Below are 18,049 nucleotides of genomic sequence, written 5' to 3'. Positions count from 1 at the left end.
TGCCAGCAAGAAGCTGGGGTGGGAGAGGGGGGGAAACGCAGCTGGGACAGCTGATCCCAGCTGGCCAAAGATTAATTCCATACCAAATGGCATCATCCTCAGTACATAAACTGAAGAATAGCTGACCAGGGAACAGTTTGGGAAGTGTCTGGGCATCAGTCAGTAAGTGGTGAAAAATTACATTGTGTATCACTGTGTTTGTATATATTATCATGATTATTATTTTATTTTCTGTCACATTGAACTGTCTTTATCTCAACCCACAAGTTTGAGTCTTCCAGTTCTGAAACTGGAGAGGGGAGTGAGCCAGCAGCTTTGTGGGGCCTACTTGTTGGCTGGGTTACACTACAGGTTTTAAGGAGAATTTTCTAGGACCCCCAGATTTGCAGTTGCAGCTCTGAAATTCTAAATGCCTAGAAAGAATATGGAGAAAAAGAACTTGTTCTGAAATAACTCTCTCAATTAATGTTTGTAAGTGAAGTTATGCAGCACATTCTACTTTGAAGGTCATCTGTGATACCAAGTGAAGAAATCATCACTGCATCATTGGGTAGGTGATGTTTTTATACATGTAGGTATGTGTATGCTTTTATATATATATAAAAATAAATTAGCCAAAATAAAGCAACAGTCTCTCTAACATCAAAGTTAGCCTTGCTATGAGTAGGGGATTGGACTAGGTAATTTACTGAGATCCCTTCCAACCTGAATTATTCAGAAATTTTAACTTGCTTTTCTATTGTTATGTTTAAGGAGAGGTGCCAGTGCTCATTTTAGCTGAGCTGGTATAGCAAATACAACTGCTTTCACTTAGCAGATTGTCTGCTAAGGTATTTTTTCAATTTCTTTCTTATTAAATAAAATGGCATTTATGCCATGCTCTGGATTCCAAAAAGCTTTGTGTTCCACTGAAAAACTGCTGATCCCAGCACTGAAATCCAGTCCAGATTTTTGATGGCCAGCAAAATTTTCACTTTTTTTTTTTTTTTTTAATCCAATCAGAATGAAGTCCCAGCAGGTGCTAAGTGAAGCTGTTTATTAACATTACTGGATTGACTCTTGCCTGGTATGTGGGTGCAGAAGGTTTTGACATAATGTGCAGGGGTTGGTTATGGAGCATGAGATGCTGTTTACTTAAGGTGGAAGATTCTATTTGTCATTACTTGTGCACTGGATCTTGAAAAAAGGAGAGGCATCTTTGGCAACCATCTCTCTGAAAACTGCTGGGGTGAAGAATCCCTCCTGCAAGGCAGCTGCTCAGGGCTGTGGGTTTAGACAGTGCCATGGAATGTCTGCCATGAGATCCCTTGTTAACATAAGCACATGTTTAAATGGGAAGAGAAAAAAAACAACCCATCCAGACTGAAACAATTTATAGACGCATGCCTGGAATTGTCTTGTGTGAAATCACAGAATCGATTAGGTTGGAAAACACTTCTGAAATCACCGAGTCCCGCCCGTGACCCAACACCACCAGAGCACTGAGTGCCACGGCCGGGCTTTCCTCAAACACTTCAGGAACGGTGACTCCACCACCTCCCTGGGGTGTCTGTTCCAGTGTCTGATCGCCCTTCCTGTGAAGAAATTCTTCCTAATGTGCACCCTAAATGTCCCCTGGCGCCGAGCGCACTAACACCGCAGCACGATGTCCTACATCCAACCGCTGGCAGCTTCTAGCTCCGTCGGTGGATCGCGGGCTTTCGGCGGCGCGGGTGGGAACGCGGCAGCAGCACGAGGGCGAGGGAAGGCGACGAGATGGGTCCGCATCACCGGCTGGTCGCGGTGGCCGCCGCGATGAGCGGTTCACCCCCAGCCCATCCCGAGGCACAGCGGCCCCCGCAGGGCAGGGCCGGCCCCGCCGCCCGGGGCTGCCCCGATCCCGCCCCCGCCGCCGCGGGGCCCCGCCCGCCGCCGCCATCTTTGTTGATGTGTCAGCGCGCCGGGCCGGGCGGCCGGCGGGGAGCGGGACTGCGCTGTGCCCGCCATGGCCGCGCTGCCGCCGCTGCTCCTGCTGCCTGTGTAGCGACCAGGTGAGGGCCGAGCTGCTGCAAGGGTGGGCAGGTGGGTGGATGCTTGGAGCCGGCGCCTTGGCGCTGCCGGGGTCCCCCAGCCGCGCGGGCACTGCCGGGCTCCTCGAGGGGCCGGCGCGGAGCGGCCGAGGGCGCTGGACGGGACGGGCCGGGCGCTGCCCGGCGGGCTCGGGAGGGGCGGCGGGGCCGCTGATCCGCTTCACTGTCAGCGGCAGATAAACCCTGGGGCACGCGGGGGCGGGGGAAGGACGGGCGGGAGGCAGAATTGCCCCGGTGGCGAGGGGCTGTCCCTGTGCAGGTGGCGGCGCCGGGCTGGCAGAGGTCGCGCCGGGGCCGCGGGCGAGGCGCAGGAGGAGGGAGCGAGGTGACAGCGGGGCCGGGGCTGAGCTCCTGCCATAGCAACACCTTCCCGGTCCGGACCTCCGAGCGCGGAACGCAGGCTCCTGGGCTGGCTCGCAGTCCCTTTGTTTCTGTATAGCTTTCTTTTCCGTGGTGTTAATTACGTTGTGCTGTTTCATTGACTGCGTGTTGATTTTCTGTATGGGTAAATAATTAGATAACAAAGCCCAGCAGCTGTTATGAAGGTTATTTTTTAGAGCCGGCTGCGGTGTTGCGGTAGGGTACGTGTCCTTGTTTTTGCAGATGATATTTGTAAAAGCTGCCTGCCCTTCTAGGTTTGAAAGAAGGACTTCAGCAAAATTATTGTGATGTAGGCTTGCACATTTTGGCTCTTGTTCCGGAAAATAGTCTGCACAGGTGAGTCTGATACCAGTCTGATTCCAGCAAGACTCTCTGCAGACCAAAAGAGGATTTCTTAGGGAATTGAAATGTGTGAAGATGAGAAGTATGACATTCCACCTTTAGTGCTGCTTTGCTTTATCTTCTTGTAGAACTGCTTTTCAGAAGTTCAAATGTTGCAGGCAGAATACACTAAAAATCCAGGTATGGCACCTGTCCCAGTATGTTTTGTTGTATAAGGAAATGACTGAAACTGTGAGCCACAGCTGTGTTTCTCTCTGTGTTTCTCTAATGTGATCACTGGCTGCACTGATTGCTTATGTTGCACTTGACTTTAGGGAGGAGATGCTTAAGGCTCTGGAGATATGAGAAACTGAACGTATGAAGATGTTTCAGGAGGGTGTTAGATGACATTTGAAATGTCATTTGTTTTATTTTAAATAAAGAACTAGTTGTATATTGCCTTGAGCTCTTTCTGAAAATCTTCAGTCATCTGTTCTTGTCTGGTTTTAGAACAGTATTTTTCTGTCATTTTATAAGATTTGATTTGGAGTTGTTGACAGATGTTTGTTGGCATTGTGAGGTTCACTGTTTCAAACTGTTGAGAAAAGGACTGAAGAACCACATGCAGAGAGTGGTTAATTTGGTTCTAATTAGCAGTTCTGTTGCTTAATGCTATATGAAGCTAATGCTGAACTTCCTGAAGCTGGCTTTTAAAAGAGCTATGAAAAATAGAAAGGCAATGCTTTTCTGGATTTAATTGGGTTATTAAGCATGTTAAATTAGTAGATGTGGGGTCTAGGAAGCAATATCCTGTACTTAGTTCTGGGCTGAATTGTTCTGAACTTATTTTCCAGTTGCCAAAGACAATATTGGATAGCCTCATGGATAATACTTACCTTCGAGTCATAGTCCAAGACCTGCTGCCTCAAATTGAGCATGAAAAAAACTCATCAGAAAGAAATCAATGTCAAAATAGAGGGGAAAATCATGACCCTAATTTCAAGAAGTACATGGGATACTGATACTATAACAATATTTTCCATAATACTACGTCTTAGATTAATTGACAGAAGTTAATTAATCTACAGTCTTCCATAGAGCTCACAGTTGACTTTTTCACATCCTAAAGGACTGAAGTGTTTACTTATGTGTTTTCAGGGATACTGGAGGAACTCTGGGAAGGTCAGGTTTGAAAACAGTAGAACTATACTGTCCCCCCAAATGGTGTTTTTCAGTATGTAGTGACCATACAGACAATAATTCCATGGCTGGAATTTTACTGCTTTTGGCATGTTCTGGAAAGAACATTTGAAAAGAGCCATTGGAAGCGAACTTGCTGCAATCTCCAGTGCCAAATATGCCAAGATCCATGTCTTACCAGTGCCATGACACTACAGGTTTGTAAGAAGGTCTGCCAGAGCTCTGGCTTCTGTAGTGTGAGCAAGAGCTATGGCTCTGTTACAGGTGTGGAAGAGCTGTCATAGAATGTGTGCTTTCTCTAGGTTGTGTACTCAGTCGTAAATTTGATTTCTTCCCCTCCCTTAAGACATTCTTCTTTGCACAGGTGATGTTATCAGTGTCAGAAGGTGAATGAAAACAGGGTTCTAGTGAGGACAGAGCTGCTCCTGGCCTTGTTGTAAGCAGAGCTAAAGGCAGGTTCCAAAACCTGAAAGGTGACAGTAGTGCTGTTGCTGGCATTGCATTCATTGGTTGCTGAAGTAGAGACTCATTTTACTGACTTGGGGCTGTAAGAGTTGTTCTGTGCTGAAAACACCCAGAAGATTGCAAACCCTGAGGTATCCAAGCCTCATGTGATAGTCACAGTAAAAGGATGCTGTTGCTGGGGTGTTGTTTTCCTCTGAAAACAAAAAAAAATGACATTCTCAAGGTGTACCCCATGACTTGTGTTATGATGGGAGCAAATCTAGCCTCACTTGTTAAACCTTAACTGATGAACTTTATTTTGGAGTTGTTAACTCCAGACATGGAGTTAATATGACCATAATAACCATGTGCATGAGTTTGATAGAAAACCTGGTGCTGCCTTGAAGGAATTGTACATTACTGTTCAACTATCTAACTTGTGATGTAAGCAAAGGAAAGCAAATACAAAGTCTGAGTAAACCTTGTCTGCTAAAGTACTTGTCTGATGTTCAAAGAATTGATAGAAATGCTGAGCTTTGCACCTTGGCACTGCTATTGGTGTTTAATGAAGTCACATTAAAAACCTGAGAAGAATAATTGAGTTGAAGCATTAAACTGATAAAAGCAAGGAAATCCTGCAAGTCCCACTGTGTATATTCACTGTTCCACTCCTTCCCTTCAAGCACATGCATCAAAGCAGGGCTTTGTGTGAGTTGAGTCAGAAGCTGTGTCAAGTTCTGCCTGGGCTGGACGACTCTGTGTCCCAGTGTACAGCCAGCTTTTCACTTCTATTTGATCTTGGGCAAAAGTGAATTAATATTGGGACACCTAGTGTGGGTGAGACTCTGGTATGTTTCTTTTGCTCCCTGTATGTGCTGTCTGTAAATACAGGATGGCTGAGAGACCTATGGCCACCCTCTTTTTTGTATGGAGTGAAGCAGGGGTGATCAGCATCATCTCTTCTTCAGCTTAACAGTTCTGTGTTTTTCTTAGGCTGTGTGATGCTTTCCAGTCCAGTTCATCTCCTTTTAGTGTGTTTCATAACTTTTGTGGCTTGCTGCTCTGATTAATGTTCGATGTGGAATTGTAAGCAAGTATATAAACCTGAAGCCAGAAGGAGTTTGAAATTCATCTCACATTAGATGATGTAAAATATTTGGGTTTTTGTATCTTTTTGCCTCAGTCCCTTTCATTTTAGTTCAAACCTTTGTGTGTCTACACAGCTGCTGTACAGTAGAGCTGCATTTTGTATCTTATGTAAACCAGAACTTTAGCAGAATCCACTTTTCTTACACAAACTTCAGTTGAAAACAGACTTGTCTCTAGTTGAGCTTCCCTGTTTTGCAGTGTTACCTGGTGATGTAATGCTTGGTCTGAGAAAGCCATTTGTGACAGAGTTCTTGTGAAAGATACTGTGCAAAACACAGGTAAGCTGGGGATTAACTGGAAACAATAGGAAGGTGTGTTTTGCTGATCACTGTGATAACTAGTCGATAGTAGCTATGGAAAAAGTAGCCTTAGGAAAAAGAAACCAAAAACTTCACCCAACAAGTGAAGTAAAAAGGTGTAGTCAGTCTGTCCAGATTAGTTTAGGTAAAAGTATTATTAGGATTACAGTGAGCTAAAACAAACGATAAAATTTCTCTTCAATTTTATTTTTAGTCTTACTGTCATGTAAAATTCTTACCAAGAATTCTCATGCAATGTCAAGTTGGCACTGACTTGGAAAAGCATTTTATTCTGCTTAAGTAATGATTATTGTGTAATAAAGATGTGAAAAGTTCTTGAAGAGCGGTGTTTTGGGTTTTGCAATGAACAACACAACTGTAAGAAGCTAGAAATGTTTTCATACCCCAGAATTGTTCTTTAGCAATCTTGTTGGGTTGCCATTATACACATGGTAGCACATAAACTGTCTAACAGGTTCATCTCTTACCTGAGTGTAATAGGTTGGGAATTGAATTAAAATGGCAACTGATTCTAACAGTTGTCTGGCTGTTAATGGTTACTTTAATATCTCTGGCTTAGGAAAATGTCTTTAAAGATAATAGAAAGTACTTTATTTTTCTGTTGTGATTCATCTAAGATTGTGTTTCTAATGAAATATTTTATAGCATGATAGTTAAAGGAGACAAAGAGACCTTTGTGGAGCAAACTGTTCAGGCAAGTTTTGTTCTTTCTAATAAATGCTGGAGCATTTGTGAAGCTTTTTTACATTGGGTTGCTGGTTGCTTCACATGTGTGTGACTTGTCAAGAAAACTCTACAAATCATCGTTATTCTGTTCAGTATTCTTCAGCCAATAAATCCTAGTTAAGTCTTTGAAATACAAAGTCCATCTCTGGTGTTAGACTGGATTACACTGCATCTCACATTAACTCTTGAATTTGCAATTGAACTGGCTAAAGCACTCGTACTCTCCCTTTTTGTTGCTCAGGAACCTGCAAGAGGGAAGTGAGTCTGTAACTGAACTGAGCAAATGGTGCTCATGTGCAGGTTTTGCTTTTAGTGGGGTCTTCTGATGAGCATCAGAGTTTATCATGAAAGTCTTTTGATTGTTGACATTTCAGTCATATGTCATTTCATTTCATGGATGCATGAGTGGAAATGTAAAGCAGTATAAAAAATCTCTTCAGCAGAGCCTTTAGTCTGTACTGCAGTGACTGGGGAAAGAACCAACCTGTTATTGCACTATAAATGGTAAATGTGCTTTTGGTAAAGTTATGTATTTATCTTTGCTTCATGAGCTTCAGTAGCTGCCTTCATGGAGAGAGGTGCTTCCAAGAGGGGATTCTTGAGTGTAATGAACCATGTATAAAAATCAATCTGTGGATTGGAATTTGATATTATGTATTCTTTAATGTGAATGAGTAGGAGGCAGAGTAGTTTAAATGGTGGCATATATATTGATCCTGAGTTGGCATGTACACTAGATTCCTTTTTTAAAATCATGATTATTGTTGAGTAACAACTTCCAAGGGTTAAATGTAAAACTGCTGTCTCAGGATAGGTTTAGGGCATTGCTGATCCTTATAAGAATTTTTGAAAATCATGTCAGAAAAAAGGTGTGTTTTGAAACACTGCTCAGCATTACTGAATAAAAGGCAGTTCTTGCTTGCATGTGAACTAAATGTTAGATTCCATTCCAGCAGAAGAGCTGAAGTCTCAGCTCACCTCCAAGTTGTGGCTAAGATGGGAACTATTTGTGCTCAGTGCTTTTACAGGTCAAGACACAGAACACTGTAAGACATAGTGGATGTTTTATTTGTAGCTGAGTCCAGTCCATGGGTGTGTCTGGGCAGGCTGCTGAGAGCTTTACCTGGTAGTTGGAGGGCTGGATTAGTGGGGGAGTGATTTACAATGTGACTTGAGGTGTAAATGTGAATCTTTAAAATAGCTGTAAAATGCACATAACTTCCTCTTGCAAATTCACATGACTGCATTTTAATTTGCTATTGGGTGGTACTGGAAAAAAAAGGTCAGTATTTTCTTTGCAGTTAAAATTTTATGAGGATAATGCTTTTCATTGTGAAAAAAAAAATAATCTGTCTTCCAGACCTCCCAGTTCTAGATTTAGCTGGTAGTTGGGAGTTTTTTTAGTAGCCTTTTGGTGTGTGTATCTTGGCTTTTAAACCTTTATTATTGTATTATTGGATAGTCTTTGAAAGATTGTACAAGTAAGTTAAAAGTATTTCTTTTTTCAGGTATCACACGTATCAGTGAACAGGCCTCTTGATTGGAGGGCTGTTAGAAAGCCAGAGTACTAAAAGTGAGCAGTTCCTCATATCTCTTGAGACCAGCTACAGTTTCAGGGGCTTCAGTGCTCTGCTTTGGTTTCTGAAGTATTGCAGGTGAGCAAACAGGGCAGTCATTGTGAAAGCATTACATTTCTACCTGGTTGAGCTGGGGTGTAGAATTTTCTGTTAGTCTAGTACTGGGCTCTGCAGAGAGAAACCCCACAACTTTCTATATATGTAGGCAGGCTGTATGTGTGCTTTCCTAAATTCAGTTTTGCCAAAACTGGAGTGATTCATAGATGTCTGCATCCAGCACCTTCAGTATCAAAATGGAGCTATTTTTACCCTTCTTGCTCCCACAACATTGGGATCAGCTGGCAAACAAAAATCTCTGTAAACCCACAACCAGGCATTTTTGGTTGAATTGGAGAGAAGGATGCAGAAGAGCAAAGCTGTTTGTAAAGTCAGTTGGAATGTGTTAGAGAGCAGTAACAGTGCCTGGGACAGACAGCTGGTTATTTCAGCTATGTGTTGCTGCCCACTCTTCTGGGGTGGTACTAGGGAAAAGAAGTCATTATTAGCTCTCACTGGGGAGCCTGAGAATGTTAAGAATAAACTCCTTTTCTAGCTGTTTCCATAAGAAACTCTCCAAAGGACAAGCATCCCTTTGCCTGGTTGCTGCCACTGGACACTAAACCTGAACCAGAGCCAGTATGGAAGGATAGTGAGTGTTACAGAGCATTTGAAGAGACTACTGCTTAAGGATGTTTGCTTGGGTTTTTATGATGAATTTTCAGTGGAACTGATCTTCAGAATGTGCCATCTTGGAAAAGAAAATAAAGAGTAACAGCAGGAATTTTGTGAGTTCTTATCCAGTTCTTGAGAAAGAACCAGGAAGTACAGATCACAAATTACAGCAAGAAGAGAATTGCTCTGAAGCAATTTCAAGGGCCTTATTTTCTAGGTAGGTTTTTCCTGTAAATATGTGGACTTTGTTTAGAGGTGTGCAGTGATTCCTTAGCAAGTTTACAGCACACACTGCAGTGACAAAGCAGCTCTGAGTCCTGAGGTGACATCAGAATAAGAGCAGTAAGGACTTCTGGGAACTTGGGCTGCTTGTGTTGGTGTCACCAGGTTTTTCTGTCACTGAGCTGCTTGCCAGGCCATGTCACAGTACTTAGGGCAGTGCTGAGTGTTGGAGTCATCTGCCTGTGACTGCTGGAGCACTGCATCACTCCTTTCCTAGTCCCCCACCTGCTCTCTGAAATGCATCACAACTCTATGGCAGCTCTGAGTAGTTCTGAGACTTTAGTAAATTACTAAAGGAAATCCATATGCCCTGATGTGACTGATGCAAAATGGAAAGAGGAAAGCTACCTTGTACTTCTGTTTAAAAATGAGCTTATTTCATATCCTATAAAACCTGTCTGGATGCTTTTTAGATACCCAGTAGTAGACAGCAAATATGGTCCGAGCTGGAGTGAGAAATGCTTTTTCACAATTTTGTGGATTGCATATGTATTTTTTGGAGAGTAGATAATTCCTGAGCACAGCCAGGCGTGGAAAACATCTGCCCAAAGATGATGCAAAACCCTTTGTTGTTGAAAGGAACTAAAAGAGTTGACTGCAACTGGCCATTATGTTATGTAATGTGTAGTTGAATGTGTCTGGTGTCCAGTAAACTGCATTTGCTGTATTAAGTTTTTATTACTCCTCTTTCAGAAGGTTTTCTGCCTCAGAGTCACTTAGCTCAATGCTCTTCACTTTCATTTCAAGCCTGGGTTGAACAAGGTTTCATATCTGCACTCGCCTGTGTGTGAAGCATTATTCCTTCCTGCCCTTTTTTGCCCCTCTCTCTGCAGTATTTTTAGGCATTGAGGTGTAACTATATATATTTTTTTTTCCCTTTAAGCAGTGATTTTTGTTTCTCAGGACCTTGACCTTAAGTTTGCTTACAGAACCACCCCAGGCACAGATTTCTGTCATTCTTTAATCTGTTTGTTGTAAAGAACCCCATTGTGATAGTTACTAGGTGACAAGGCACACTTTCTTTTTTCCCTTGTTTTTAGTGAAGTCTTCTAGGCAGCCACACCTCAGTGAAAGATTCCTATAGTTATCATTTAATGTGTTTCTTTAGCTGTCATCTCACTTGTGTTTTGTAATTGGCTGAAACAAAGTATTTTTCCTTTTCTTGACTATTTAAAACATAAGTATTGAAAGTTTGGGTCAAACTCTGCCCATTTTATGAAATTAAATTCCAGCATTAGTAGTGCATGTGCTTAGGAAAAGGCCTTTGTAGTCAGGGACTTAAAAGAATCACGTTTGCATTCAGTAAGAAGATTGAAAAGACAAGCAGTTTGAAATGGCATAATATTGAATTAAAACAGACCAGAACCTTGCCTGTATTCATTGGATAGCAGGCTGGAGCTGGGAGAGGTGGTGTTCTAGTCAGAATTAGCAGTACTGCCATGGCAGGAGGGATTTTCAACCAGTACAGTGGATGAACAGCCAAGGGACGAGGCTGCCAACAGCTTCCTTAAAAAGTTAGGAGTGTAAGTACTCTCAGCAGAGGAAAGAGGAGGACTGAGTGCTACAGAAACTGCTTTTCTCTTTGCCAGTGGATGGACTCTGAAGTGAGAATTTGCTCTTACAGCATGAGCTTCTCTGGACTGCTGCTGAAGCTACAGGAAATTTTTTTCTTCCTTTAGTTGGCATGTTACAGGAGTGTGTATTGAGATGTTTGATGTTCTCCCAGGATAATCAATACTTATACTGTGTCAGATACTTCCTTGAAGAGCTTAATTGACTCATTGTTGTATTTGTTCTTATTATTTGATTAGCAGTTAATAGAAGACGTTTCTGTTGTGTAACAAAGTGAAATAAAATATTGCTATTTCCTGAGTCTTTGTATTCACTGCCATACCTGGGAGACATTGGTATTCAAAAGTTGGTGTGCTGCTCACGTGTTCCTTTGGCAGGCTCTCTGCTCCCTGCCTCTGATTCCAGTCAGCTGTGCTATCAGCAATTTAGCAGATAAGCACATCTTAGTTTAAGTAGTGTGATAAATGGCTGTAATCCTTACAGTACCAGCCTTTAATGTTGTGTGTCCTGTGCCAGCTATTTAACTGCTTACTTATTTTAGATGTTACTGTGGAACTTGGAGATCATCTGTGCTGGTGCAGATTTAAGCTTAGTTTTGTGAATAATGGTGAAAAGTATGTATGCTCTCTGCATCTTTGAAGGACACATCTGTGATGAGAAAAAACAATGGCTGTTTAAAGAAAAGGCAGTTTTGGTTTTGAAGGGTACAACTTGCCTGTATTCTGATTTGTAGGGAGGTGTTTTGCAAACGTGGCTGAACTGTGCTGCTGTTCCTCATTCCTGGATCTGAACTGATGCAATTCCACTTGCATGGCTTTGTGTCACTGCACTGGGGGAAAGCACAGCCCCTGCCTCCTCTGCTGTGGAACAGGAGCACGGGCAAGATGTGTGGAGTGTCAGCCTAATTGTGAGCTGTAAAACAGAGGCCAGCTGGTCAGACCAGTTACACAGAGTCCTGTCACAGCTGCAGAGAGTGTCACAGGGCAGTGACAGAGCTTTTCTCATGCTGCCCTAATGGATGGCAGTCATTCCTGGCATGTGGGCAAGCAGGCTTGGGCTGGGCCACTCTGGGTGCTGCTCTGAGGAGCTCCTGTGGCACGGGCAGCAGAAGGGACTTACACTTCAGGGTGAGACAAACATCACATTTCTGCCTTGCTGTCAAGATGATGGTCAGGCCTAAGGAAGGAGCAGAGCAGGTGGTTGAAGGTAGAAGCTTTGCAAAACAGTGCAAGAACCCAGCACTTCGCTGTCACTCAACACACTGTGAGCTTGTTTGGTATTTAAGCATATAATTACATAATTACTTCAGTCAAGATTTGCCTTTTTTGATTGTTTTTGATGCCTTCTGAAGACATCATAAGAGGCACTGAACTATTTTGTTTCCTTAATGCAGTATACATAACTTTAGTACATCCCTGATTTTGAAAAAGTAATTTGTAAGGATGAGTAGGGTAATGCAAGATGGATGTTAAACCTGGGAAGGCTTGGAGCTCCTATCAGGTGTTGTCCAAATACTATCTGGAGCTTGATGGATTTGTGTGTTTGATGTGAAACAGTCAAATATTAGCATGTTTCACCTTAACTGGCTGCTGCTAGACTGATTGATTCTTCAGTCACACAAAATGTTTTGCTTACAAACCATGAGCCTTTTCTCTAGTGGCATCACAGCAGTTTTCTGTCTCTGGCATTATATAGGGAGTAGCTGTTATATTCAGTTGCCCGAGGAAGGCAGAACAAACTTTGAATATTCAAGAGGGAGTATTTGAATGTCAGTATGAATTTGCATTGAGAGCTGCTCCACATGAGTTCTTTGCACGTTTCTGGTGTGAAAATAAACTATGATCCTGTGATCAATTATTTAATTTCTGTTTAAGAGTTAGTAATTAGAAGGTAAAAGCTAATATTATTCATTGACAGTAGGGAGGAAAAAAAATCTATGTATGTCATACATAGGTTCAGATAGGTGCAGGTAGATTTGGGCAGATAAGGCTAAATCCAGTGTATTGGAATCATAAAGACTGTGAATTTAATGTGGTAAATTATATTCTAGGTACCACTGAAAATTAAAGTACAACTGCAGGGAACACTAAATCATCATAATTTACTTTTCATGCTTTAACTGATTTGTATAGTCATTACTCAAATTCCTCATGTGTTTGATATAAAACCTACACTTTAGTTATGATTAATAATAACTAAGTTATTTGGATATGGAGTCAGTGGCTCTTTTTTCTCTGTGACTGAGTTGTGCAAATAATTATATTTCTGATTCCATGTAGATTAGTCTTTGTAATGCTAATTCACAGTATTATTTACAGAAGGAAGTAACACAATAAAAAGAAAACTGAGTGACCTTCCTAATGTGCTCTTTAACAGGGCTGTATTTTTCACTTGTTGCTTCCATATGGAGATAAATACCCTCCAGCTTGCTGACTGGACTGGAAATTCTGTGTGTAACAACCAACATGGAAGTTCATGTATCCAATTTTACCACTCCCTTTCTTGTGGTAAAGGTGAACTGCAGCAGCTGGGCAGTCACAAGCAGGTTTCAGGCAGTAGTACATCAAACAACTGCACATTTTGGGATGTTCTGTAATACTTCAGAAGTACCTTAAAAAAGGCTTAAAACAAGGTAAAAAAACCCCTCTGATCATTCCAGAGAAAGCATCATCAAGATCTTTGACTAGAGTAACTACTTGAGAAAAAACCAGTTCCTCAGTTTTATGCTAATAGAGTATCTTTTACAGCTGAATGTGAAGTGGATTATAAACTTCTTTTGACAAGAGGGAACAGATACTAGAAGGTGAATTTTTCTTCTGTCTTAACTGCATAATTGGCAAATTATCTTGTGATTATTGATTGTTTAAAGTGCGCTAGTCTGAAAGCATTGGTTTTTAACAGCATTTTAATTAAGTAGGAACTAATGTGTTCTGCAACTATCAAATTGAATACTTTTTCTTGCAGTTACGTTCACTTTTACTTCACATTGAGACTGTCAGTTGGGTTTGTTTTGTTTGAGAATAAGAGTAGTACATTGTGAACTTTCATTACTAGCAGAAGTTATTGAAGGGTAGGTGGGTTCCAAAAGAGCATTTGTTTGGACTGCACGAACCAAGAAGTGGGATTTGCTGGTTCCAGTGTTGACCTGACCCTAAATCTTTTGAAGCAAAGGGTAATCAGGGATTTTATTAATACCAGAGAAGATCTGTTTGTAGAATGGGGAATCCCTGTCACATTGTATAGACTCTCGTTTCCCATCTCTATTCTTGTTTGTACCTCTCCCTTCCCACTTGTGTTCTGCTTCCTGTTGATTTGTACTGGGTTAGAGGCTGTAGCATTGGGGACTTTTTTTGCTTGGAAACCAAAAGAGGAAAAGTTCGCTTATTGCTTAAAAAATGTGCAGTTCTCATTTGCTGATTTGTAACTCTTGTCCAGCTGTGATATGTTCCCTTCCATACTCTCAGCTGAATGCTCAGTTTTCCATGTGCTTCCCTCTTGTTGATTGAATGCCAATTGTAGCCCAGCTGTAGGTTTCAGGTACTTGTGGGAGGTGTTTTGGGGGATGCTCTTTCCTGGTAGAAAGAGCTGGGCTGGAACTGCTTTTTGTGCCTAACAATGAAAGGTGACAGTGGTAGCAATTGGAGACAGGCCTAATGGGATTCATAAACCCCTTTGTTTTAACAATGTGAGCCTCAGTAGGAAGTGTTGGTTAATAAGGCAGCACTCTGGGGGAGTGGAGTGAAGCCAAACAGCCCACAGGGGTTTCCTTGCAGGCTGAGACAAAGGCAGGAGCATGGAGCAAGTACCTGAGAGGCTCAGATGGTCTGGCTGTGAAAGGGAGAGCTGAACGAGTCAGAAAGCAAGGATGGAAACAAGTTTGATGTGGCAAGTAAGCACTTCCTTTGAGATAGCTCTTGGAATGCTAGAGTTGAATTGATGAATGAAAAGTTTGCCTTTGCCTAAATTATCCAGTGTAGGAGGATAGGGTTGCATATAAAAGTTAGGACTGCTGTAATGAATTTCTCTTAATGGAAATAAGGGCTTCCTGTGCTTGCTAAAGATGCTAGTAGTCTTCTCAGATACTGGGCTATCTGGGATTTCTGAAAAAGCATCATAAATCAAAAAGTATTATATCCAGGCTCTTTCATAATTATCCTGGCTATTTGGTTCTCACTATGGTGTCCTTCTAGAGAGCTTCTACTGAGCTTTTCAAGTCCTTGCTCTGCAAGTAACTCTTTGAGAGAGTAGATCTGCCACAGACCATCTGTGCTCTTCCACAGGGGATTTTGGTTGCTTGAAAACAGATGGGAAAAGAGACTCTCACCCCCATCCTCCCCCAGCCCCTTCCCTTAGTTTCCTGGGTACAGATGCATTTTGCTGTATGGGTGCTCAGTGATTACATGACTCTGAGGAAATTGGATATTCTGGCTGGACCAGGGAGTCACCCTGTGTTGTAAAAATGAATAAGTCAAGACATGTTGTTGCTTTCAAATCATGTATAGGGAAGTGAAAGCTGTAAGACCATGGATGCTTAATCTTTTTGGGTTATTTATTGTAATGAAGTATTTTTTAGAAGTGATTACGTGGAATTTTTGTGGATTTAAATGGTAGAATTATTAATTCTAAAAAGTTCTGGTTTTTTATTGTCTTGGCATTTACTATCTCTCTGCTTCCTGTTCACTATCCCTCATTTCTCACCTTCTCTTAGAAAAACTTGTATTGGAGTATTTACTTAAAGGTTGGGCTGAAAGATCAACAAAATCTGTATAACATATATCTAAATATTTTTGCACTTTGAATTTTACTTTCTAGTAGCCTTTATTCCCCCTATCTCAATCCCTTTTGATATTGTATATAACATGTTGTACTATGAATTCTCCATCTAGATTTCCAAAGGAAGATTATGGAGGAACATTCACCAGAAATGCAGAGTACGCTGGAGCCAGTCAATCTGTCAGATGATGCCTCTTGCAAGTCCCCAGATAATGAGAAGGCTGATAAAACACCTGGAGTGGAGGAATGCCCAAGCATCAGTTGCACTGGAGGTGATGCTGGTGTGTTGGAGAGGGAATTGAGTTCCTTGCCCCCAGATCAGGATGCAGCAGCTGTTGGCACCAGCAGCAGTGGGGCCCCAGCAGAAGGACAGCAGCAGTGTGGAGGGACAGACTCCTCTGCCAGTGCCTGCTGTGAAACAAAGGCAGAAGGCTCCACAAAACCAGAACATCAGCCTAGTGAAGAACTTGAACAACATGATCCAAAAACTAACCAGACAGAACAATCATTAATGGAAATATTACAGGATCTGAGAGAGGAGTCGGACTTTGTGAAAAAATCAGGTGATAAAATCTATTCAGAAAGCCCTTATGACACAGACTGCACAAAGAAACTTATTTCCACAATACATCAGACTTCCTCACAGGAGGATTTGCTGAAGGAAATAGAGTCTGAACTCTTATCCACAGATTTTTCAAAAGAACCAAAGCTCCCTAATGGTGTGCAGAAGGGTGAACATGCCTTGGCTGTGTTTGAAAAATGTGTACAAGATAAATACCTACAGCAAGAACAAACTATTACAAAGTGAGTATTTGAGTATGTGCTCCACAGTTGGAGGTGTGTGCTGAACAACTTTGGCTGCATGTTGTGTGCAACTGCATACAACATTTTGGTATGAAGCAAGTTGTCTTGAGTTGGTATGAGGATATTTAATGAGATTTTTTTAAAATTGTTTTTAAGCAAGGAATCATTTTTGTGGTATGTACTTGTAAATAAAATTGTGTGCTTAGATGTCTGAATTCTTGCAGGATTTAGCAGGAACTAAATAGCCAACTGTGTCATTGAATAGCTTGCCAATGTCTAGAATTACTTAAATACTGCAGCAGTAATGGTGATTTAAAAATATTCCAGGATTCATTCAGTCCATATGTGTCTGTGGAGAAATGAATCTTTGAAAGTACTAACACACACAATGGGCATTTTATTCATGTTCAGAATTGCTTGTTTCTTTTCCAGTAGTATTCAATCTCCTGCTGTCATCCAGCAAAGCTGTTAATCAGATGAGAGTATTGTTTGAGTTGGAAGTGCCATATATAGATAAACTACTCTGCACATTTTTTAGGAGGGCTTCTGAAATGCGTGGCTTAGAAGTGTCGTTATAATTAACTGGGATTAATAGTTCTACCAGGCAGTATTCAACATGAATATTTCTGTTCATCAAAAGCCAGTTCATTTATTGATTTCATGATTCCTTACTTGGCGTTTAATACTCTGTTGCCTTTTTAGAAATGTTTTTTTGCTAACAAAATGTAGCCTCTAACTTTATATTTATTCCTTTTTGCAGAGCTGGAAATGAGTCCTACTTTTCATATAAGGCTGTCAAGTACCATAATATAGGAGCACATCAAAGGAAGGGAAACCAGACAAGGGGGAGAGAGTCCCAGTAGGGAAAATATTCTGTTGCACTTCACCAGTTAACCTCTGACAGAAATCATCCATGTGAGGAAAGTCAGCTGATGAGAGGAAGGCTTGAGAATGCACAGTTAGACATTCAGAAGTTACAGAGGAGGAGTGGGAATCTGAAGTAGTGGGTGTGTAGAGAGAGGTAATTCCAGGAGATCATGAGATGAAGAGTTTTACTTACTCATAGTAAACTCAGAGGCAGAGCAGCATTTTCAGCCATGGACCAGTTGTTTCCTCAGGGGCAAGTGTTTTTATATGTGTGTATGTTATATATACATACAGAAGGCTTCATGTAAAAACATGTCTCTTTTGGGCAGCTGCAACCATTTGACACTTGGGAACTCACCTCAAGAGTATGAAACTGCTGTGGAGTGTTTTGTGTTTGGTCCAAAGGGTGTTCTGGCTTGTGTTTGTTTTGTCCCTTGATGATCAGCAGAATTTCTTGTAACATCATTCTGGAAATAGCCCAGTTGTCTCCTGTGATCAGATCTAAATATATATGTCAGCAGCTGTGGCATGAATTAAGAATTTGTAATCCTGGAATATTCATTAATAGATTAAAAAGCAGATCACAAGTGCTTAGCTCTTTGTAACTGATGGTTTTGAATTCCTTATAATTTAGGAGACCAGTTTGTTCAGGGATTTTTTTTTCAACAAAGGGATAATTAAGTATCTTTTCAGGTAAATGCATGCCTCCCACAAATTCATGCATTTAGTGGCCTAGAATACCCACCATGTAATAGGATCTGCAAATATGTAAATAAATGTGAGACTGTTCATTCAGCAGTTCTGACAATGTAACTTCCAAGTTTTATGTTAGAATATCAAACTAGGTCTGAGT

At 41.5% G+C, this 18,049-nt stretch overlaps 1 protein-coding gene across 1 annotated transcript in view; it reads left to right on the top strand.

The window, feature by feature from the left end:
- The first annotated feature begins 1,921 nt into the window (after nucleotides 1-1,921).
- CCDC186 (coiled-coil domain containing 186) overlaps nucleotides 1,922-18,049 on the top strand; it is a 35,419-nt gene continuing 19,291 nt past the window's right edge. Inside the window, exons 1-2 of the mRNA XM_066554558.1 lie at nucleotides 1,922-2,030; nucleotides 15,639-16,329. Of these exons, the coding sequence (XP_066410655.1) occupies nucleotides 15,656-16,329 (674 nt within the window). The 5' untranslated portion in view covers nucleotides 1,922-2,030; nucleotides 15,639-15,655. The remainder of the gene's footprint in view (nucleotides 2,031-15,638; nucleotides 16,330-18,049) is intronic.

This window comes from Molothrus aeneus, chromosome 8, assembly GCF_037042795.1.
Source record: "Molothrus aeneus isolate 106 chromosome 8, BPBGC_Maene_1.0, whole genome shotgun sequence".
Taxonomy (NCBI): Eukaryota; Metazoa; Chordata; class Aves; order Passeriformes; family Icteridae; genus Molothrus; species Molothrus aeneus.
This window is presented reverse-complemented; position numbering and strand designations above follow the sequence as displayed.